The following is a 24,102-nucleotide window of genomic DNA, read 5'->3' on the forward strand; positions in this document are numbered from 1 at the left end:
TAACTGCGGTGGGGCGATAGACGGAACGTATATCCCCATCTTGGCCCCAGCACATCGTGGTGGCCAGTACATAAACCGCAAGGGGTACTTTTCCATGGTGCTGCAAGCACTGGTGGATCACAAGGGAGGTTTCACCGACATCAACATGGGATGGCCGGGAAAGGTGTATGACGCTCGCATCTTCAGGAACTCTGGTCTGTTTGAACAGCTGCAGGAAGGGACTTACTTCCCAGACCAGAAAATTACTGTTGGGGATGTTGAAATGCCTATAGTTATCCTCAGGGACCCAGCCTACCTCTTAATGCCATGGCTCATGAAGTGTACACCGGCACCCTGTACAGTAGTAAGGAGCAGTTCAACTATAGGCTGAGCAAGTGCAGAATGGTGGTGGAGTGTGCTTTTGGACATTTGAAAGGGTGCTGGCGTAGTTTACTGACTTGGTTAGATCTCAGCACAACCAATATTCCAATTGTAATTGCTGCTTGTTGTGTGCTCCACAATATCTGTGAGAGTAAGGGGGAGACTTTTATGGCAGGGTGGGAGGTTGAGGCAACTCGCCTGGCGGCCAATTTCGCACAGCCAGACAACAGGGCGATTAGAAGAGCACAGCAGGGCGCGCTGCGTATCAGAGAAGCTTTGAAAGCCAGTTTCATGACTGGCCAGGGTACGATGTGACAGTTGTTTGTTTCTCTTGTAGTTACCTGCACCCTATATATATATATATATATATGGAAATAAAATCAAAATGGTTTAAAAACTGTTCTTTATTATTTGATGCACAACGCATTGAGAGAAATTAGAAGGTAGACTGGGGGAGGGTGGGGGTTGGGTTGGGGGGTGGAGGAGGAGGGAAGGACAAGTCCAGAAACCAAATCAAAAGTTCGCATATGCCAGCTTTCTGGTGCTTGGCCGATCCTCTGGGATTGAGTATGTGGATCCCTGTAGCCTCCCCCCTCGTGTTCTTGTCTGGGTGAGGAGGCTATGGAACTTGGGGCGGGGGGGGGGGGGAGAGGGAGTTTGATTATACAGGGGCTGCAGCGGCAGTTTGCCTCCATGCATTCAGCTGGGCCCTATCAGTGTGGGAGGACTGTATGAGCTCGGTGAACGTGTCGTCCCGGGTTCGTTTTTCCGTCTTCTAATCTGGACCAGCCTCTGGGACGGAGTAGATAGGGGCAACGTTGAAACAGTTGCACCGGCAGGAGGAGAAAAAGGGAGGGTAGTATTTTAAAAAATACATTGCATAGAACAAAGGGGACGCTTTTTGGTATGAGTAAGCCATCACACCCAGATGGGCAACAGAATTCATCTTGCAGGCAGCCCCTAAGGGCACGCGGGGTTCTGCTGCTTCTACATTGATTTCAAACCTTTCAAACTGCTGGGCCCCCTTTCTCACAGCAAGCAATGCCTGGTGGGTTTGCCATATAAAAGGAGGGCCTGCAGGCTCTCTGGGATGATCACTGCACACAACAACCCCCCACCACGTGGCTCTGATGAGGCTCAGAGCAGGGATGAGCCCTTTACACTAAGCGTGAATAACACAGTGCGACTGGGTTCCCCCTACACCCCTCACCGCGTGGCTCCGATCAGGCTTTCACTCACCAGAAGTACCTTTTCCAGGGTCATGGACCATGCCTTGGGAGTGAGGGGAGGCTATTGGATCCAGCATTAAGATTAGTTCCTGGCTAGGGGGAAAACGGATTCCCCACTTGCCGCCCGTGCACTGTCCTCCTCCTCTTTGTCCTCCAATGTCTCTTCCTTCTTGCTCCGTGCAACTGCCCCCTTGCAGGTGTCCACGGACAGTGGTGGGGTAGTGGTGGCATCACCCCCCATAATTGCATGCAGCTCACGGTAAAAGCGGAATGTATGGGGCTGTGACCCAGAGCGCCCGTTTGCCTCCCTGGCTTTTTGGTACACTTATCTGAGCCAAGGAGCTCAGGCATCTCCTCAGTCAGCTCCTTGAGTATACTAGGATGCATTTCATCAGGCCCTGGTGACTTGAAGACATCTAATTTGTCTAAGTAATTTGTAACTTGTTCGTTCCCTATTTTAGCCTCTGATCCTACCTCATTTTGACTGGCATTCACCGCTAGATGTCCAGTCACCAGCAACCTTCTTGATGAAAACTGAAACAAAGCCATTAAGCACCTCTGCCATTTCCACATTTTCTGTTAGTTCTTCTCTCTCTCCCCCCCCCCACCCCAATTGAATAACGGGCCTACTCTGTCCTTGGTCTTCCTCTTGCTTCTAATGTATTTGTAGAATGTTTTCTTGTTACCCTTCAAGTCTCTAGCTAGTGTGATCTCGTTTTGTGCCTTGGCCTTTCTAATTTTGTCCCTACATACTTGGGTTTTGGTTATATTCATCTTTTGTAATTTGACCTAGTTTCTACTTTTGGTAGGACTCTTTTTTTTTTTTTTTTTTTAATTTATTTTTAGCCAGGCTGGTCTCTTGCCATACTTGCTATCTTTCCTACACAGTGGAATAGTTTGGTCTTGTTCCCTTAATAATGTCTCTTGAAAAACTGCCAACTGTCTACATTGGAGTTTTCTGGAAAGAAGGAACTGAGGGACCGTGCGGTTGGCTGGGTGCTTTATACCGGTGCTAATAGTGTGTGGCAGCATAGGGCACTGAGGGAAAAATTTCCAGCAACTATGTGCAAGGTGCATGCACACCAGAGTGGAATGGATATGTGCAACACATCTCTGAGAAGAACAGCTACAAAAGGTTAATAAACCGTTTTTTTCTAGAAATAGTTGAATTGGAGAGGATAGGGTTTCTGAATTCTGCAAGGATTGTAGATGGCACCCACATTTCTGTACTTTGCCCACCAAAAGGGGCGAGTGAATGTGTGAACCAAAAAGTTACTGTTCATTCACTCTGCAAGGCTTGGTGGACTACAGAGGCAGATTCAGGAGTATCAATGTGGGAAACATGGAAAAGGTTCACGATGCGAGAGTGCTGAGATCAAGATTGTACTTGAGGGAAGAAAGGACTTTATTCCTCAGAAATGATGTGATTCTCTGCAATGTATGTGCCATCAATTACTTTTAGGAACAGTTATGTGGGGTTCCCCACTTAGCTCATGAAACCACACCCCAACATCTGCAGCCCCGGAAAAAGGGAATTCAGGTACTAGCTGCAGAATGGTCATTGAGTGCATGTTTGGTAGGCTGAAAGCTCATTGGCACTGCCTGTGTGTCCATGTGGATGCCACTGTGGCCAGCGTTGTTTGTGTAATTGTTGCATGGTGTATGCTATGTAACGTTTGGTAGGGTCAAGGAGAGTGTTGCTATCCAGAGTGGGCACAGGACAGATCTGGTTTACAAAATCTGTATAGACAGCTGGATTCCACCCGCATGCACACTGGTTGCGGTTCCCAACATGCAAGGGAAATCTAGGATGCCATATATGCACATACCTTGGAAAAACAGAGGCAGAAGGTGGCACGCTGTGCATCTGCTTGGTACATAGTTGTGGGGCTAAATATATTTGTGACTGTTTTGTTCCCCTGTAACGGACAGTCATTAACCATTCATTCCTCTGACTGTTAACTACGGCTGTCAAGCGATTAAAAAATTAATCATGATTAATCATACGATTAAACAACAATAGAATACCATTTTAAATATTTTTGGATGTTTTCTACATTTTCAAATATTGATTTAAATTACAACACAAAGTGTACAGTGCTCACTTTATATTTATTTTTTATTACAAATATTTGCACTGTAAAAAACAAAAGAAATAGTATTTTTCAGTTCACCTAATACAAATACTGTCATGCAAACTCTTTTTATCATGAAAGTTGAACTTAAAAATATAGAATTCTGTACAAAAGAACTGCATTCAAAAACAAAACAAAGTAAAACTTTACAAGTCCACTCAGTCCTACTTCTTGGTCAGCCAAATCGCTCAGACAAACAAGTTTTTTTTTTTACATTTGCAGGAGATAATGCTGCCAGCTTCTTGTTTACAATGTCACCTGAAAGTGAGAACAGGTGTTAGCATGCAACGCTGGCTACAACAGTGCTAAGATATTTACATGCCAGAGGCGCTAAAAATTCATATGTCCCTTCATGCTTCAACCACCATTCCAGAGGACATGCATCCATACTGATGATGGATTCACTCGATAACGCTCCAAAGCAGGGTGGACTGATGTATGTTCATTTTCATCATTTGAGTCAGATGCCATCAGCAGAAGGTTGATTGGCATCCCAAGTTCCCCCTGAAGGTGGTCTCAGAATTCCACCTTAACCAGTATGTTCCCATTCTGGTCTTCCATCCTAAGCTGCGTTCCGTCCCTGCGGACAAGGCTCTTCATTCCTTTGATGTCTGCCACACGTGGGCTTTCTTCCTGCATGGAAGTCGAGCCTTTCTCTGCCAGACTGCTTTGTTGCCGTTGCTGACGGCTCCAAGGGCCGAGCCCTCCCCTCCTAACGAATCTCAAAATGGGTCTCGTACTGCATCCGTGAATGCTATAGGCTATCCAACACCTCTGCCACCCACTGGAATTACGGGGGGCACTCAATGCGGGTGCAGACAGCCACATCTGCCTCCCTTGTGGACATCTCCTTGCAGGCCATCTGTTGGGCGGCAATGTGGCATTCCATACATACATTCACAACCCATTACATCAGTAGTTCTCAACCTGTGGCCCAGTCAGCACATAGCTGTGGCCCATGTGACACCCTCAGGGCCATACAGGTAGTATATATATTGTGTGGATGCTGACCACATAACACAATAGAGAGCTGCATATGCAGTCCACAATGGTAAATAGGTGGAAAACCACTGCATTATGCCATTGCTGAAGGGACAGCGGAAGACACTGCAATAGGCCATGCCATACTACAGGCTGCATTCCTTCTTGCATCCTTGCATCCACCTCCATGCTGAGTACTCCTTGCCCATGTTTGGAATACATATAGGAACCATTGCTCTAAGAAGAAGAGGAGATTACTTACCTGTAACGGAAGTTCTTCAAGATGTGGGGTCCCAATTTGTATTCCAATACCCACCCTCTGTTCCCGTCTGCTTGGTGGTAAATGGGTGACTGAAGAGGCGTTGACCTGCACAGCCTAATATAATGTCACCAGAAATATGAGGCGATGAATGATGTATGCATGGGTCAGTGGCCATTGCTACGAAAATCTTCCGTGTCTGGCACATGGCGCCTACGTGCACTCACATTTGGAATAAAAATAGGGACCACACATCTCGAAGACCCTCCAGTTACAGATAAATAACCCCATCTTCCAAGTAGATCTTACAGCAGGGAGGGGCTCTTCCCAAACCAGTTGTTTATGCAAAACTATTTTCAAGTACCCATCTATGGTCCAGTCAGGAAAAGACAATGGTGTACCGTTAGGGTTATTGGGAAAACGTTGAAACAATTTGTATCTAAAAAGAAACCACTAGTCTTGAAAAACTAGGAGAGAAGGGAATTTCTTCCATGCTGAATCGCCATAGTCTGAGAGAAAGGGGAAAAAAACTGCAGACCCTTGAAAGAGAAGAGGTTTGAAGTGAAGAACATAGCGAGAAAGAGAGGGCCAACATTTACACAGGGTGCTGTCTGTGAAACACTGTATCCCTTTTATGAGAGGGGTCCATTGGGAAACTGTTCAGAGGCAATAGATAACCTATTTTAAAAAAGGGAATTTAGCGAATATCGAAGTGTAAACCCTGATGTTGCATCAGTTTTGTTTTCTGTGTAACTTGTATGCATTTGTTTTTCATTACTATTTCATCTTTGAATACAATTTTTCTGTTAAATAAAACTTTGGTTTATTTTTACTCCTAAGTAGCCCTTTGTTGTGCAAACAGTATGGATTATATGTGCCAAAGTGAACTGATAACTGGGGGCAGGTTTCACTCCTTCAGGGATGACAAACCAGAGAGGAAAAGTCAGAGTGCTGGTAGTTAAAAACTTGGAGTAGATGGGTTTGGGAAGACTCAGAGTGGAAGGGCTGTTGAGGTCATCCTGCAAGGCGTAACTGGGCTGGTGAAAGCCAGGGTCAGACCTTTATGCTTGTAGGTTTGTTACTGGTGTCAGGGCTTTGAGTCATAGTAGTGTAGCATTAAGTCATCCAAGATTATAGGGCTATAAGTGACAGAACCCCTTACTGGTTTCCCTGATCCCCCAAAATGTCACACTGGTACAGCAGAAACTTGCTGAAATATGCTTATGGGACTGGGAGGCAATTCAACTGGAAGTTGACTATAATCTAAGATAGCATACAGAGTTTCCATGGGAATGGAAAAGTGAACCACGAACACCGCCAACCCCCCCAGCCCTTTGCTATCGCTGTGGTCTCCGGCCCTTGTGTCCAGCTAACAGCAGTGGAAAGAATAAGATCCAGCACAGCTTTATTTCATTCCCTGAAGTTTCAGGTTAGAACTATGAGCCCCACACCTCTCCGCAGCAAAGCAACACTGCACTTGTAATTATGCAACCGATGGATTAGATCTCTTCCCCACCCCTGTTTCTCCTAGTTTGTGCAGCATGGCTCAGTGTGAGGAGAGGTCAGACACCAAGGGCAAGGAAGGTAAAAAATTTTATAATCTTCCAAGGAAGAGAGGACTGCTGTGATGTTCTTTGGACATCCGAAGGGTTTCCTTTCCCTTCCTGAACCTCCCTCTCAACCACTCCTTCCACTTCTGTGCAGCTCCCTTTTGTAAGGAGACATTAAGACCAGTGAGAGAGGGGAGGAGCACATACACTGTGTAGTCTTCTAATGAAGAAGAGAGAACTGTTAATTTCTACAACCAACTATACATTTTCTACAAGTATGCTGTACCCAACAAGGACTTTTCTAAACCCACTTCCTCCCTTCCCTTGGCATGCATGGCCCCCCAAATTTTTGTTGCCTATGTACTGGCCAGGAAATGTACAGATACAGATGAAATGATTGTTCCATAAATTGTATAGCTTCTGCCAAATGTGTAATAGTGGGAACTCAATTTTATTGATATATAGCCTTGTCTTACTCAGACAAGGGTTGAGTGGAGTGAGGGCTGGGCTTAAAATCAGGAGTGTGGCATTGTAGCAAGAGGGGATATTGGTGAAAGGGAGGCACTCCATTGTAACTTACCAGCTTTGGGTTCTAGCTCCTGCTGCAGCTTGGGGTCCTCCTGAGGTTTGTCCAGGTGTTGGGAGGGGCTTGCTCTACTAGCTCCTTCGAGTACAGGTATAGAATGACATGCTCCTTTTCTGGAGCTTCTTCCTTGGACCCTTCTGCTTCCTCACCCTAGCCCTTACCGGCTTCCTTTCAGACAGTAAAACCAGCAGGATTAAGGAAGGGATTGTGAGACACTTCTGTCTCTGTACTGGGAGCCCTTGAGAGCACCTGGTTCAGCACATGATAGAATGGGCACGTATGAGGATCTCTCTTGGAGTGACTGAGTCTTTTGTCCTCCAGTATAGAAGCCTTAGGTGCTTCATGTGTTTTTGTCAGTAGGTGGAATCTGGTAGGTGCCTACCTGCTCCACTCTCCATGAAATTTACCAGTACAGATAAATGTTCCTGCTGCTCTGGATGAAGTTGTGGAGGGCAATGTACTCCGACCATACACCGTTCAGGACCTGGCTGTGGGTGAAGGACCAGGCGACTAGTCTCGGAACAGGATGCATGCTTCTCTGTAGTGAGCTAAAGAGTAAAAGACCTTTCTGAAGTGGTCAGTGCAGTTCTCTACTGCTGGTGACAATGGGCAGACAGGGACTCTTATAGATTGGGTAAGGGGCCAGGCAGGAAAGGGTTCCCTGCATTGTGTGAGTGTGGGTGGAGGACTGTTGGAACTCGGGATCTGCTACATGCCTCTTTCTCCCACACTGGCACAGGTACAGAACTGCCACAGCTGAGGCATGTATTTACCCATCAGGTATACTAGCTTACTGCCCTCCACTCACCTTACTCCCTTCTACTCACATGCTCCTGGGGTTGAGATTTGACAGTAAGGGGATTATGGCACAACCAGGTGTATGGACAAGTGTACAGTCACTAGTGTAGATGTAGCCTAATTATTCTATGCTCTATTCTTTTTGTAAAAGGTTGACGTATTATATGGCTATATTCCAAGCCCGGAAAATGTAAATATTATTTTAATTTTATATTCAACTGCAATTGCCATCCATTGCTTTCAGGTTTGTCTGTTTCAGTAATACATAGATGCAAGTACATTTTACCTCATAGCACTCAGGGATAAATGAGGAATATGGACGATATTAACTGAATACAGTAAAAGCTTTGTTATCTGGCATGTTGGGGCAACGGGGGGGTCCTAAGTAAAAAATTCCAGTTAATTAATAGGGATGGAATTTGGGTTTGGGAGGGGGCTCGGGACAGGTGGTTGGGGTGTGGGAGGGGGTGTGGGGTACCGGATCTGGGTGGTGCTCGCCTCAGGCAGGTCCCTGCAAGCGGCGACATGTCCCTGCTGCTCCTAGTTGGAGGTGTGGCTAGGCAGCTCTGCTTGCTTCCTCCATCTGCAGGTGCTGCCCCTGGTTCTTGGTTCCTGGCCAATGGGAGCTGCGGAGCCAGTGCTCAGGACTGGGGCAGCGCACCTCCGTCTAGGAATAGTAGGGACATGTTGCTGCTTGCAGGGAGCTGTCCAAGGTGAGCACCACCTGGATATGGCATCCTGAAACCCCTCCTGCACACCAATCCCCTGTCCTGAGCCCAGTCCTGCCCCCAAACTCCCTCCGAGTGTACGCCCTGTACCCGCTCCCACACTCTGAACCCCTCGGGGCCGTTCCTCCACCTAGGAGCAGCAGGGACATGTTGCCGCTTCTGGGGAACTACGCGGAGCCGGATAGGGAGCCTACCAGCCCCACGCCAACCGGACTATAAACTGGGCTTTCAATGAAGATCAGAAATGCCGGTGTATAGAAGTTTCTGGTTGGTAAAGTGTCAGATAACACAGCTTTTACTGTAGTTTCTTTTACTGTCTATTTACATGCACTTAGAGTAATCAGCATATTTCTGTTGTTTTAGTAATCATACATAAAATATTGTTACCTTTTACTTTAATAAGAGTAAAATGTTTAGTATGTTTTGAAAGTGAAATATAACTATTTTTTTCCTGCTACTGGAAAGCAAAACTACTCTTAGAAACAGTAGTTTTATTAAAATAAAATAGAGATTTTGACAAATCTGGTAATTGCCTCCGAACAAATTGAATCTTATCCTTAATTTTTTACAATATACCCGCTACTTTACTTTTTAGAGCTTTACGTAAATATGGTAGTATGTTTACATAAAGCATAGCGTATGCCATTAATATAAATGTAAGTAGTAATAGACTTCTGATTTTTTAATTCATGTTAATTGTAATATACAATTTTATTAATTGCTAAGTGAATTTTGTTTTTGTTAGAATATATGGAATTTATTCAAGAGGAAAAGTCGTTCAGACATTGTTTCCATAGATTTCTAATGGCTGGAATAATAAACAGCTTGAGTTTCAACCATTCGTCTATAAATCTGCTCATGAAGAAAACACAGCTAGAACTGAGTTGGAGTTTAGTTTTTATTTTTCATTTTGGGGGTTGGGGAAATATCTCTACTTATTCACAGATGTTAAAATTGATCTTTGCCCTTATTTCCAGGTTACAAGCAATATTTACAAAATTTGATGAAGTGAGAGACTCTGGAAATATGATTTTAAGTAACATCAGTGGTAAGTATGCAACTATATATTGCTATTCAAAGTCGGAGGTTAATGAAACTCACATCTAACCCGCATTAAGCACTGTAATCTGTTTTGTGGAACTACTAGCATTACAAAAGTGAAGTTCACGTTAATCTGTTGTAGAAATACGCATTTAAGCCACAATCTGAATGTTCCACATTAGTGTAATTCTAACAAATGCTTACTCTCTCATATACTGATGGTCTTTTCTTGAAGTCATTGTTAATATCCTTTTCTGCACAGCACTCTTGTACCCCACTATGTGAATGACTAAAATATCTTGCAGTGATTGCTATAATTTCATTACTTACATCTCTGCACCATGTAAGTGTGAAGTTTTGCAGCACCACTGAGGCAATTAGGTCCTCAAAATATGTTCAGAATAGTTACTTTTGTGCTCAGTAAGGGGTAATGAGGTTTCAGAAAAGCTATCTAAATAAGTGTGTGTGATTCCTTATTAGATTTTCATACATTACATATATTTAAGTTAGATCATGTCTCTTGCCAGGAATTAAACTTAAATATATTGACAGTTTTTTTTTTTTCTTTAAAAAAAAAAAAAAAAAAAAAAAAAATTGAGTGTCTATAAACAATTGAAAGAGCATTTTGAAACTGTTCTAGCTATTAGAAAACTTGATGTGGGTTGAAGTAAGGACTCTGATCTTACTCAAGTTCACTGTACTAGCCAATTTACTTCACTAGATTTTTTTTTTTAACTGTTGTTAGTTTTGATGCCGTTCACTGAGGCAAACTGTTGTGCATTGAATTCCTGTTGTAAATTCCCCATTGTGGTTCTAGTATAGTATTTGGTTGTAGTGAAAGAACAGAAACATTATTTTAATTAATAAATTACTTTGAGCTTTGTGTTTTAAGTGAAAGCCAATTATAAAAATTAATACTGTAACTAAAAAGGTGCTGCGTCAGTGACTTCAATAAGACTACTTTGTAGCTTTCATCATTTTTTCTTGTTGTCTCAGATGTAAGAAAATCCAGATTTACATTTATAGGATTTTTCTGATTGTTGTTTTTTGAGGCAAATCTAGATTGCCTTAAAAGTGCATTCTATTATAATTTTAAAAAGTAGAGAAATTAGAGTTGTCACCCTGTTTTATTACATATAAATGCATTTTCCAAAAATTAGTATTGTGATACAGCAGGGCCAGGGAGCATGGGAGAGTGGTCGAGGGGAGATATACAAGCCCTGGGCTAATTAAGGTGTGGTTCCCTATAGACTAGGAAAGGTTACTACAGATTAATTGGAGCACCTGTAGTCAACTAAGGCCCTGTCAGGAACCTAATAAAACCCCCCTGCTTCAGGCAGTCAGGGTGATACAAGGAAGGAGAGAGGACTGGAGTTTGTAGGTGTGTTGCTGAGATTTGAAAGACCAGAGAACTGGAGGAAGGTAGACCTTGCCCCAGCAGGGGAGGGAGACTACCTCCCACACAGTCAAGGACCAAAGATAACCCTACCCAAGGGGAAAGAGGGTAAGAAACCCATAGGGGTTGAGAGGGGCTGGGGCTCTAGAGTGAGGAGCAAGCCCAAACCCCTTCCCCACTTCCCTCCTCTACTACCTTCCCGGGCCACTAGTGGGGCCCTCGGTGCCTGAAGACCAGGGCAAGGGGTGGTGTCCTAGCCCCCCGCCAAGAAAAGCACGGGACCCACCATACCAATCCTACGAACCAAGTTTCTTTGTACTCTAAACAGTAACATTTGGTGGACGCTGTACTAGACAAAATGCTAGAGTGGCCACATTTTGGGAGGGCACTAGGACGTCTGGGATATGGGTGGTTGGACTTGGGCCTGTATAATGCAGTGTAGAAGCTGGAGATGCAGATTGAGAAATGCATGTAGATGTTGAAGCCTCAGGTTAACAAACCCATGGTCTGCTAATTTGAGTTCTATTAACCCTGGGTTTACATTGCAGTGTATACATAACCTTAGGGCAGTGGTTCTCAATCTATGGCCCATGGGCTGCTTGCAGTCCAGTCAGGACACAGCTGCGTCCATGTGACATCCTCAGGGCCATATAGGTAATATTGGATGTGGCCTGCAATGATAAATAGGTTGAGAACAACTGCCTTAGGGTATGTCTGCGCAGCAGTATGCACCTGTCCTGACTCGTGTGCATGTGGGCGTACGTTAGCCAAGCCCACTTCTGAGATTACATGTTACAAAGTGGGTGGGTGAGGAAGGTGCATATCATAGCTCAACACGTGCTCTTCCCCATACACCCACCTGAGCACACCAGCTCAGGTTCAGCTTACCTCTTACAGGGATTTGAGTGTGGATTGGGAGCGGGGGTGTAGGGGACATTGGGCATGCAACGCAAGCCACTGCAAGCATGCATTGTAGATGTACCATGATACTGCACTTGTTATTGAACTCTAGTATTCTGAGCTTTGCCTCAGTCTTTTTATCTGACTTTAAGCAGGCTGCTTAACATCTCTGAACCTTGGTTATCTTATCTGTAAAACACAGGTGTTCTTCGAGTGCTTGTTCATGTCAATTCCAATTAGGTGTGCACATGCTGCGTTTCCCCCCTAGCAGTATGTTGGGTTGGCTCAGGCACCTTCTGGGGTCACACCTGTAGGGCGCTGGATATAGGGCCCTGCTGACCCACCACCCTCTCAGTTCCTTTTTACCATCTGTGATGGTTAGCCAGAATGCTCGCTCTTGCTTTGGCAAGCTTGTCTCTAGCAATTGAAGTTTCATTCTTTTATATAGTTTGTTTACATAGTAGTTAGTAGTTTTACATACAAGTTTCATTTGGGGATTTCCCTCCAGTTTCTTCTCAGTAACGGGGCATGCCTCAATCTCAGGGTTTTAAACCCTGCGAAGCTTCTGGCCAGCTTATGCCCAAGAGCAACCCCCATTCTTCTTCTTTAAAGTGTTTGGGGGAAGCTCATCAAAAAGAAAGCTGCAAAATTGGCTGAAGTTTCTGTCCAAGGACACAGAAGGGGAGAGATCAGCGTCTCGAGTTAATACTCATGGAGGCAGCTCTCCATCTGAGTTGATGGAGCCAACCCCACACCGATGATGAGATGCTCGGAGTGCACTGGCACTGCCGGCGCACGAATTGGCGTCGAGGAAGACTTGAGTAGAGACCCTTGGCACCGACAGGACAGGGCCGGCACCGCTCACATTCACCAGTGCCTCATAAGAAAGAGACTTGAAAGGGGTTGCTCTCCTATGCCTAGAGGGGCGCAGAAGGAGCCCGCTGCCGTGAGACCCACATTGGGCCGCGCGACTTCGATCTTGGCTTCAGGGGTCACGTTGACTCCTGCCCCTACATGGGACTGGTCGAGTCCAGACCCCCATCTTTCACCGGTCAGTGAGGGCCAGGACCTTCGGATGCTATCCATCCTGGAGGCATTCGAGATGGCGAGAGACCTTATCGCCTTCACGGTGCTGCCCCCTGTCCAAGGCAGGACAGGACGTGAGACCCCGGTGCCGTCCAGGGGCAAACCCACAATGATTCTGTGCCTGTTGCCATCCCCTCGACTCCAGTGCCATCGATGAGCGCGCACATGGGGGAGCCTCGCTGGTCCCCTAGCCCTGGATGACGCTCTCTGGAATCAAGTGGCACCGCTTCTTCCTGGTCCTCCTATACAGAGTCCTCGGAATTGAAGCGGAGTCGTTCCAAATCCAGGGGGAGCAGGAGCTCCAGTTCGGACAGGCGGAGACACCTTCAGCCAGCACCATGGCCGTCAGCGGCAGTCCCCTGCTCAGTGGCCTTTTCAGACCCCTTGGACTTTCCACCAGAACCTATGGTCCTACTCGAGGTCAGCTTCCATGGCGTCGGATACCTTTGCTGCTCCACTATCCCAGCATGACCAGGCTATTACCGCACCTGGCACCGAAGCATTCGATGACACTTACACTGATACCAGTGTCCACATCGACTGCACCGGCACTGACTGCGCCGGCTCTGGCACCAGGGGCTGCGCCAGAACACCAAGCCCCCTGAGATCCCCTCGGTGCCAAGGGCAGGGAACAGGACCAGCTTGTAGCTAGGGCCTTGTCCTCTTCTTCGCCTGATAAGGTGATTGGCATGCCCCTTCCCTGGAGGATAGCAGAGTGCTCCAACAACAACTCAGGAGGCTGGCACAGAACATTGGCAATCCAGGCTGAGGAGGTGGATGCAGCATCGGACCCTATGGTCCACATTTTGGCCCCTTTGGGCCCTTCCCGTGGTGCTCTGCCACTTATTAAAGCAATTAGTGACACCACTAAAACTCTCTGGCAGACCCCTGCCTCTTTGCCGCCAACACAAAGAGAAATGAGCGAAAGTAGTTTGTTACCTCTAGAGCAGTGGTCACCAACCCGTCAATCGCGATCAACTGGTCGATTTTGGGGAGTCTCCCAGTTGATCGTGATGTCCGGCCATGGCAGTGCAGCGGGACTGCCTCTAAGGCAGGCTCCCTGCCTGCTGTGGCCCTACGCCGCTCCCGGAAGCAGCCAGCACGCCCCATGGCAAGGGTCTCCATGCATTGTTCCTGTGTGCAAGTATCAACTCCGCAGCACCTGTTGGCCAGGAATCTGGAACTGTGGCCAATGGGAGCTTTGGGGGCGGTGCCTGCAGACAGGGGCAGTGTGCAGAGCCACGTGTCCCCATCTCTCCCCGCCGCAGGGGTGTGTTGGCCCCTTCCAGGAGCAGTGTGAGGTCGAGCCTTGTTGCGCTGCCAACCGGGAACTGCCTGAGGTAAGTGCTGCCTGGTGGGAGGTCACACCCCAGCACTGAGCCCCCTCCCAGAGCCAGCACCCCTTACTTCCTCCTGCACCCTGACCTTGCTGCCCCAGCCTTGACCCCATACCCCCTCCTGCACCCTGACCTTGCTGCCCCAGCCTTGACCCCATACCCCCTCCTGTACCTCTGCCCCAGCCCTGACCCCGCTCCCAGAGCCAGCTCCCCCTCATACACCCCAACACTCTGCCCCAGCCCAGAACCCCCGGCTGCACCCAAACACCCTCCCAGAGTTTGCTCCCCATACCCCCTTCTACACCCCAACCCCCTGCCCCAGGCTCAGCCCAGAGCCCCCTCTCTTACTGCGAACCCCTCAGCCCCAGCCCAGAGCCCACACCGCCTCCCAAACCCCAACCCCCTGCCCCAGCCTGGTGAAAGTGAGTGAGGGTGGGGGTGAGGGAGCGACGGAAAGAGGGAAGGATGGAGTGGGCGGGGCCTCAGGGAATGGGCAGGATAAATCCTTGGTTGCCCTTAAATTCAAAAAGTGATTTTGGGCGTGAAAAGGTTGGAGACCACTGCTCTAGAGGCTACGAGTACCTCTATACCCACCCACCCCACCGGCAATGTTCCCTCTAATTTTTTTCATCCATGTGTGGAATAAATTTTATGTGCACCAAGGTATGTCTGGATGTACATCACCAGTAGAAACCTAGATATAATATATATTTTTAAAAAGTTACCGTAGGGATAATTACTCCAGCCAGGACGGGTTAGGCATTTTAGAACTCACATTTATTTTGAATAGTGAGTGTAAGAGAAATAAAAAATATGAAATGAATAGACGCCCATCTCCAAAAAATCGGGAAGCAAAAAATTGGACCTCCTTGGGAGGAAAATGTATTCGACTGTGGAGCTCCAGCTCCGTATATCTAACCACTAGGCTGTCCTCGGCAGGTACAACTACACCACCTGCGGAGCGATGGCCAAGTTCGTGGAGCTGTTAACAGAGGACTCTAGGGTGGAGTTTTCCTCGCTCATGGAGGAAGGGTAACTGGTTGCCTGTGCTTTGCTGCAGGCAGCCCTTGATGGCTGACTTAGCGTGCCACAATGTGGCCTCAGGTATAGCCATGAGAAGGAGCTCCTGGTTGCAGGTCTCTGGGCTCCCTTCCGAAGGCCAGCAGACGATACAGGATCTCCCCTTTGAGGGTTCGGCCCTGTTTTCAGAGAAAATAGACTCGTGGCTCCATAGCCTGAAGGACTCTGGCCACTCTCAAGTCCCTTGGCCTTCATACTCCAGCTAATTAAAGGAAACACTTTAAGCTGGAGTCCCTGCCTCTTTTTTACCAGCAGCAAAATAGGCAAGACTTCTTCCACAGGCGGAATAGAAACAATAGAAGGAGGCCTCACCCTTTGTCAGGCCAGGACTCTGGTCAGACAGAGCAGTCCTCTGGCTAGAAGCAGAACTTTTGAAGATGCGCCCGGGGGCGACGCACCAGTCTGGACACTGGATCCATCCCGCCTTACCTTTTTGTGCTAGCTGTCCCCTTTCTACCCTGCGTGGGCCCATATTACATCGGATTGCTGGGTACTCTGCATGGTAGAAAGGGGAGAGTCCCTCCAATTCTCTACCCTTCTGCCCTTCCACCCCTGCTTCCCCATCCCTCTTCAGTGACCCTTCACACGAGCAACTCCTCACATGGGAGGTGCACTTGCTCCCAACGCTGGGGGCAGTGGAAGAGTTTCCTCAGGACCTGAGGGGCAAGGACTTCTATTCCTGGTATTTCTTAATACCAAAAGCGACCTCAGGCCCATCCTAGACCTGCAACATCTCAACCGGTTCATGAAGAAACTGAAGTTTTGCATGGTCTCTTTGGTCTCCATTATCCCTTCCTTGGATCCAGGGGCATGCTGCCCTCGACTTGAAGGACGCTTACTTTCATATTTCAATCACGCCTTCCCACAGAAGGTACCTCAGGCTCGTGGTGAACCACAATCATTATCAATTCACAGTCATCCTGTTCGGCCTGTCGGTGGCTCCTCAAGTATTTATCAAATGCATGCAAGCGTTGTGTGGAAATCTTCCATACCTTGATGACTGGCTAATCAAGGGCTGCTCCAGGGCGCAAGTGCAGGCACAAGTCAGCTTCATAAGGACTACTTTAGATGACCTGGGTCTTCTGAATGTACAAAAGTCAACCCTGTCCTCTGTGCAGTGGATAGAGTTTATAGGGGCGGTATTGGACTCTATACAGGCCAGGGCATACCTCCCAGAATCGTGATTGCGGTCCCTGGGCTACATCATTCGAAGCCTTAAGCTGTCTCCTACCACCACAGCAAGGAATTGCCTAAAGCTTCTGGGTCACATGGCCGCTTGCAGTGTAGTACAACATGCCAGGCTGAGATTCTGGCCTCTTCCAGCATGGCTGGCCTCAGTGTATCGCCCGGTTTGGGATGGTCTAGACAAGATTGTCACTCTATCTTGTCCTGTCCTTAACTCCCTCTTGTGGTGGCTCAAACTGCAGGTGGGGTGTGTGTGTGTGGGGGGGGTTTCTCTTCACCAGACCACAACCAGCCCTCTTGCTGGTGATGGACGTGTCAGTGTTGGGGTGGGATGCACACTTGGGAGACCACAGGGCCTCTGGTCTCAGTCAGAGCTCTCCCTTCACATCAACGTCAGGGAGCTGAGACCAGTCTGCCTAGCATGCCAAACATTCTGAGTTCATCTGGAAGGGAAGTGTGTATCAGTTATGACGGACAATACAACAGCAATGTGGGGGGGGAGGGATAGCTCAATGGTTTGAGCATTGGCCTGCTAAACCCAGGGTTGTGAGTTCAATCTTTGAGGGGGCCATTTAGGGAACTGGGGTGTTTTTTAAACTGGGGATTTGTCCTGCTTTGAACAGGGGGTTGGACGAGATCTCCTGAGGTCTCTTCCAACCCTGATATTCTATGATTCTATGATACTTGGCCCGTCAGCACTGGGTACACCTCTCTCCTGGAAATGTCCGTGGAAGCCCCAATCAACTTACTGTTCTTCCTGGACTTGATAACTTAGGATCCTGGCCGTCTCAAGCGCCTGAACCTCGAATTGCTACACCTAACGGCGTGGAAGCTTCATTGCTGAATCTGATGGAGCTCACGTGTTCGGATCCTGTCAAACAAGTCCTCCTTGGTAGTAGGAAACCTTCCACGAGGGATACGTACCTGGCCAAGTGGAAGAGATTCTCAATTTGGTCTTCACAATACCTTCCATCTCCAACTCTAGCATTCATACCTGTCATATTGGACTACCTTCTCCACCTCAACAGCAAGGGCTTACCCTGTCGTCATTAAAGGTGGACGCTATCTTGACCTTCCAGCCAGGCGTGCAGGGTCGGTCAGACTTTGCCAACCCGATGGTGAGTCATTTCCTAAAGGGTCTTGACAGATTCTACCCTCACCCTGGCGCTATGTTCCTTGTTGTATCCCTCATACAAGTTGGCATTCCTGGTAGCAATAACATCCGCCAGCAGAGTATTGGAGCTCAAGGCACTAACTTCTGAGCTTCCGTACATGATGCTCTATAAGGACAATGTTCAGCTCAGACCTCATCCGGCATTCCTCTCCAAGGTCATCTCCCAGTTCCACATTAGCCAGGACATCTTTCTACCAGTTATCTATAAGCTGCATTCAAGCAGCAGGGAGCAAAAACTTCACTTATTGGATGCTCGCCGGGCTTTAGCCTTCTACATCGCGCGAACGAAACTGTTCCGGAAATCCATTCAGCTGTTTGTCACAGTAGCAGACAGAATGAAGGAGCTTTCAGTCTCCTCCCAAAGGATCTCTTCTTGGATCATGTCCTGCATCCAGGCATGCTATGACCTGGCAAAGGTACCTGCCCCTCCGCTTACAGCACTCGCCACAAGGGCCGCAAGCATCATCAGCGGCGTTCCTGGCCCATGTTCTGACGCAGGAAATATGTAGAGCTGCGACGTGGTCATCAGTGCATACCTTTACCTCGCATTACGCTATTACCAGCAGGCCAGAGACAATGCAGCCTTTGGTAGATCAGTGTTACAGTCAGCGAATCTTTGAGCTCTGACGCAGCCTCCAAACTTGGGCTTGGTAATCACCTAATTGGAATAGACATGAACAAGCACTCGAAAAAAAAATGTTACTTACCTTCTCGTAACAAGTGTTATTCAAGATGTGGTGTTCACGTCCATTCTGTCAGAGCAGCCGGGAAGAAGGAACTGAGGGGATGGCGGGTTGGTAGGGCCCTATATCCAGCACCATAAAGGTGCTACCCCAGGGGGTGCCTGAGCCGACGGCTACTGCTAGGGGGAAAACTTTCTGGCTGCTGTGCACGTGGTGCGTGCATACCTAATTGGAATGTACATGAACAACACATCTCGAAAAACAACAGTTACGAGAAGGTAAGTAACTGTTTTTTAATGCTTATGCACCTTGGTGAAGGATTTTGAAATCCTATGGATGACAAGTGCTATATGAGTGCAAATTATTATTATTCCTTTCAACTCGTTCATCATGGAGGCAAAATCTCTGCATTAAATATGTACTTCAGCATATTTCTGGTCATACCTTAATGTTTTCTTCTCAGTTTAAGGGTTTTCAGTACTCTGATTTATTTAAAAAAAAAAAAAAAAAAAAAAAGTCCAACATCAAAAATAAGAAATTAAAAAAAAAAAGCTTCCCCTGTCTGTCATGGAAGGCAGATTGATTGTGATTTTGACAAGGACAGTCTATGCTTTTTACATTTTGCGTCCAGATTGAAATTTATTGTACTGCTTCCTGTAGCAGCATTGCCAGCACCTTTTAGTATCTTTGCCAAACATGGCTGGTTAGAGGACAGATCCTAATTTCCATATGCATTTGGAGTGACACTGATGGAGGGAAAATGGTTTTGTGCTTTGTTTTCCTATTTGATATATTAAAAAGATCTGAAAGGGTTTTTATTCTTTCGGGATTTAAAAAAAGAGAGGGTGTGGGGGGAGCCCACAGAGCTTCTACATACTTAGCATTTCTACAGATAAATGTAATCTTTCCTATTTTGCTGGAGGTTTCTCTTACAGGGCCCAAAGATGTGGCTTGAGAACATTGACTTAACTCAGGGGTTTGCAAACTGGGGGTCAGGGCCCCTCAGGGGGTCACGAGGTTATTACATGGAGGGGGTCACGAGCCGACAGCCTCCATTCCAAACCCCGCTTTGCCTCCAGCATTTATAATGGTGTTAAATATATTAGTGTTTTTAATATATAAGGGGGGGCTGCACTCAGAGGCTTGCTGTATGAAAGGGGGGGTCACCTGTACAAAAGTCTGAGAGGCCCTGACTTAACTTAAGGGAAGAATCTTTGATTCTTTAATCAAATGCCTTAACAGTTGGCTGAAGGTTATTTCAGTTAATACCTATTGAACAAAATTTTTAAAATAAAATACGAGGTTAAAACAATCTGAATAAAAATCACTTCCAGATTTAATTCCATGTTGTTGTTTGATTTTTTTTAGAACTTTTTATTTCTCTTGGAGTTTGTCTTCACTACAGTTTAATTCAAGTTAATTAATTGCCATTTAAGTTGAGTTAGGCATGAAGATGAACCACAAATGTTTGTACAGTATCTAAACTAATATGTACAGACGTATTAGCTAACTTGACCTAATTGGCAATCAGTTAATTTTAATTCAAAACCCTAGTTGCCTGTGGACTTTTCTTGGGAAAAACAAAGTAGAATTAAATTTGCTTTAAGAACCTCTGAACTTTTTTTTCAAAGATGTTACAGGCCTCCTTTATCAAACCATAAACAAACAAAATAAATAACCTCAGTCTTTTCCCTTTTAAAACCTTATGGGCTGTGTTAATACCAAATAACATCTCTGTTGCATTGAATAAGAAGAAACAGAGTTAGAGCTGACATAAAATAATTTTGCTGTGGATGTGAACTCTTTCATCTCCTGCCTGATCACGTGGTTTCCCCATCCTTCCAAAAAACAGAACAAAAAACAAAGCAAAAATCTGATGGCATCAGTTTCAACTACCCTAACCCAAATGCTATCCTAAAAAAGTAATCTCAGGCCTGGTCTTCACAAAAATTTGCATCGGAATAACAAAAGGGGTGAATTGAAATTATGTAGTTATTTCAGTACAAGTCTGTGTGTTGATACTAGCCACTCTGATTCCAGAATAAGTGTTCATACACAGACTTGCACTGAATAACTATATAATTTCAATCCACACCTTTTCTACTTCAAGGATGGTTCTGATTTTGTCAACTTTAAATTGATGCTAAGATTCAGAATAATTATATAGAAGCTTAAGATAGGGGATTTTGGACAGCGAGAGATAGGAGGATGGTGACAAGTTTAATGATGTAAAGGCAACAATCAGACATGTGAAGAGGTGAAATCACTAAGGGAAAGGATGTAGTGGGAGAAGAGGAGTGGACCATGGACAGAATTCTGTGGGATCCTCATGTGAGGTGAAAGCGCTGAGGAGGACCCACTGAAATGGGCACTGAAGGAGCAATAATTGGGGTAAAGAATGGAGTCTCAAAAGCGAAGGGAAGAATGGAAGGTCTTACATAGACTAGCAAGAAAGCCGAGGCAGGGATATATAGTGTTTTTGCTTTGATTAAGGGTCTTGATCCTACTTGTCTCCAACCTTAACGGATGTTGTACCATTCATTCTGTCTTCAACTGAGCTTTTCTTTTCTTGGCTGTGCCTCTAGTAGTACTGCAATCACTTAGTGGTTTCTTTCCTATCTTCTGTCAGTCAGCTATTTGGTAGGTGATAGAAGCAGGCGTCTTTTCTCCAGCAAGTATAACACGGATGAATTAGCTACTATGAAAAGCTTTACCTTTGTGATTTGGGTTTTTGTTTACATTTGTAGTATTAATATTGCAGTTTTGTGCTTAATACTATGGTGGTATAAATTCATGCCAGTTATACCAACTCATAGGTTTACTGCCAGCTTTTACTCTCCTTAATTCCCATGGAAATCAATGTCGTGTGAAGCTGGAGAAGGTGATTTAAAGCACCTCCCCATTTTCAGCAAATAAATGACCATTTCCATGGAAACAGGAGTGGCAGCCACACTAGAGCTGTTAGAACGCTTGTTCTGCTGGCTGAGGTTTGTAAATATGATTTCTTTGAGGATCTGACAGACTTCTAGTCTACAGGATTGTAAATGTTGGGAAGAGGGAATTAAAGTAAAAGTAATTAGAATAGAGAACATTAAGTTGGGTTTTTTTTCCCTCCTCTTCAGTGGGTGAAATGATTTGAGGGTAATCTGAATTGGCTGTCTAGACGCAATCTTTGCAGTTATCCCACTTAATAGCATGTCTCCACTCATAATGCCCATTTTTAAAAAATAAAATGTGATAGTATGAGGTGGTGTGTTAAAGCTTTTTGTATCACAATTTTAGGACAGATATTATGAGTGGAGAGGCTATGGATGAAGGTCTTTCCAAGCAAGTGACAGTAAAAACTTCATAGTATCCCACATCACAAAAATATTTGCTTTGCCACTTATTTTGTTTGTTTTTAATGTTTTCCTTTAAATTTCTCTCAGCTATTGTCTCCCTGTAAGTATAGTTGCTGTGGAAGCATTGATGTAATTGATATTGGCAAAGCTCCCAAATGTGGTACAAAATACATTTATATAAAGGTTTGGGAAATATGGGCATTTGTTGAGAATGTCATGGCTATATGTGAGGTATAAATTATTACATTCATTTTATGACTAGCAAACACAATCCAAGTGGCCAAGAGGTAGTCATGTGATTTTTAGTTTTCATTGTTGTCCTAGCTAGCTAATAGTTTTAGGCATAAAAAACTATTGATCAGCAAGACATTGGCTGAGACAGGGAAATATAACCCTGTGACAAAATATAAAAAAAAAAACCTTGGCCTGAATTTTTTTTCCTCCCAGAGTTGCTGAACACCTGCACCTCTCACTTAAATTAAAATTGCTCAGAACTGTTCTCAGCAAATGAGTGCCCCTCCCTTCTTATTTGAGATATTTAAAATTATTCCATAGTTAAATGCATTTTGCACTTGAAGCACCTCTTCTTTTAGGGGTGTCTACCCATGCCATAGGAAACAAATTGGGTGTTGTTGGGGTCAGTTTTAAAAATAAATAAATCTAGATCATGTACCTTTAACTATTTACACATTTATGACTTTTTTACACTATTCCACTCTTTATACCTGTATTCTTATATTATGTAATATGGAATGTAAGAATGTTAAAAATAACTAAGGAAAATAAGTGGAAATAGCTTAGTTTTCCAGCAGACTTCTTCTGTAGATGTGACACCGTCGCAGTCTATATGAATCAAGTGGGAATGAGTGATTTGTTGCAGGTCTCATTTGAAAAGAAAAGGAAAGATTTTCTTAAGTTTCAAGTAGATTTGAATGTCCCAAATAATTAGATTATTGTGCATCTATCTCTTAAAGCCCCCTTTTTTTTTAAAGAAAAGTTTGCAAGTTGTCTTCTTAAAAATGCCTATTTTAATAAAGGGACTTCCATATCAAATTAGAAGATCCTTGTATCACTTTTTTTGGGCACAAATTTTATGTGTAAATCTTTTCTTTGTATGTAGTTGAGTAGTATGAAGTGGCGTTCTTGTAAATAAGGAAACAAATAGCTATATTTTTTCTGCATGGAGGCAGATTTGTATACATTTTTGATCTTTCCTGCTAGGAAGCACTTGTCTGTCTTTTTGGGACTGGAAAATAACTGTTGTTTCTTTTTGACAAAAGGTATATTACAGACTCTCTGCAGCTGCAAAGTTAATTGAATTTCTGTCTCTGTCTCCACCAGAAGCAATTCTTGCTTAATGTGACACAGCTTTGTGCACACAGAAAAGCCTTTGACAGACTGCTTTGACGTGATTTGTTTACAGCAATCAGAAATCTTTTTTAGACAATAAGAGGTTAATCGAGAAGATTTGGAATATTATTATTTGTGTGCTTCTTGTTTTCTATTTGTAAATAGTAAAGGATAATTATAAAGGGATAAGAATCCCTTTTAAAAGATGTAAATCAGATAATCCATCAGATCATGTGATGGTCACTGATTGCAAAGGCATCTTTAGGGAGTAGATGCAGAAAGTGATTACTGAACACATGCCTTGTGTTTTGATGATTGCATTAAATGCTTTCTATGGGACAACGTTCATTGGCTATGAGAGATTTATTTAAATAAAAAACAGGCCAGATCCTTCATAAAGAGGAGGAAAAAAAGAACTGAAATCTACCAGTATGTGCACCATTACTGTTTAAGATAGAATGATACTGGATATGCTAGATTGAAAGCAGTTTTCTGCAAGAGGTAGGACTTGTATTTTGAAATGGTGTAGCAGCTGTTGGCTATTGCAGCATAGAACTGCAGATCTGACAGGGTCACACAGTACTCTGTCTTCATGCTGCACTGGATTGAGGGTGGCGCAGGCACATACAGTCACTCATATAGTTGCTGTTACTTGATCTGTTGGTTCATTTAGAAAGCTCCCAGTAGCATCTAAATTGTATAATGGCTGTTGGGGATGGTGAGTAAGATTTTATGGTTGTACATATCCATTTTTTGTGTACGTTTGTTTTGGCTGAAACCATCTTTTAATCTTTAAAATATTTTGGACAAATATTAATGCATGTTTTCTGTAGACTAATTGTTTTTTGTAGCTTTGCCATTTGTAGTGTATTTAAACTGATATAATAGAGAATAGCAATTTGA

The 24,102-nt window shown here is 45.0% G+C and overlaps 1 protein-coding gene across 29 annotated transcripts in view; it reads left to right on the forward strand.

Moving 5' to 3' along the window:
- CLASP2 (cytoplasmic linker associated protein 2) overlaps positions 1-24,102 on the forward strand; it is a 277,113-nt gene that overhangs the window by 43,515 nt on the left and 209,496 nt on the right. For 28 of the 29 annotated variants that reach the window (XM_054019451.1, XM_054019452.1, XM_054019454.1 and 25 more), the window contains exon 7: positions 9,604-9,674. In XM_054019451.1, coding sequence (XP_053875426.1) covers positions 9,604-9,674 — 71 coding nt within the window. Of the gene's footprint in view, positions 1-9,603; positions 9,675-23,829; positions 23,918-24,102 lie in introns of those variants that run through there. The other variant, XM_054019481.1, reaches the window with a different exon arrangement.

The sequence above is a fragment of the Malaclemys terrapin genome, chromosome 2, assembly GCF_027887155.1.
Source record: "Malaclemys terrapin pileata isolate rMalTer1 chromosome 2, rMalTer1.hap1, whole genome shotgun sequence".
Taxonomy (NCBI): domain Eukaryota; kingdom Metazoa; phylum Chordata; order Testudines; family Emydidae; genus Malaclemys; species Malaclemys terrapin.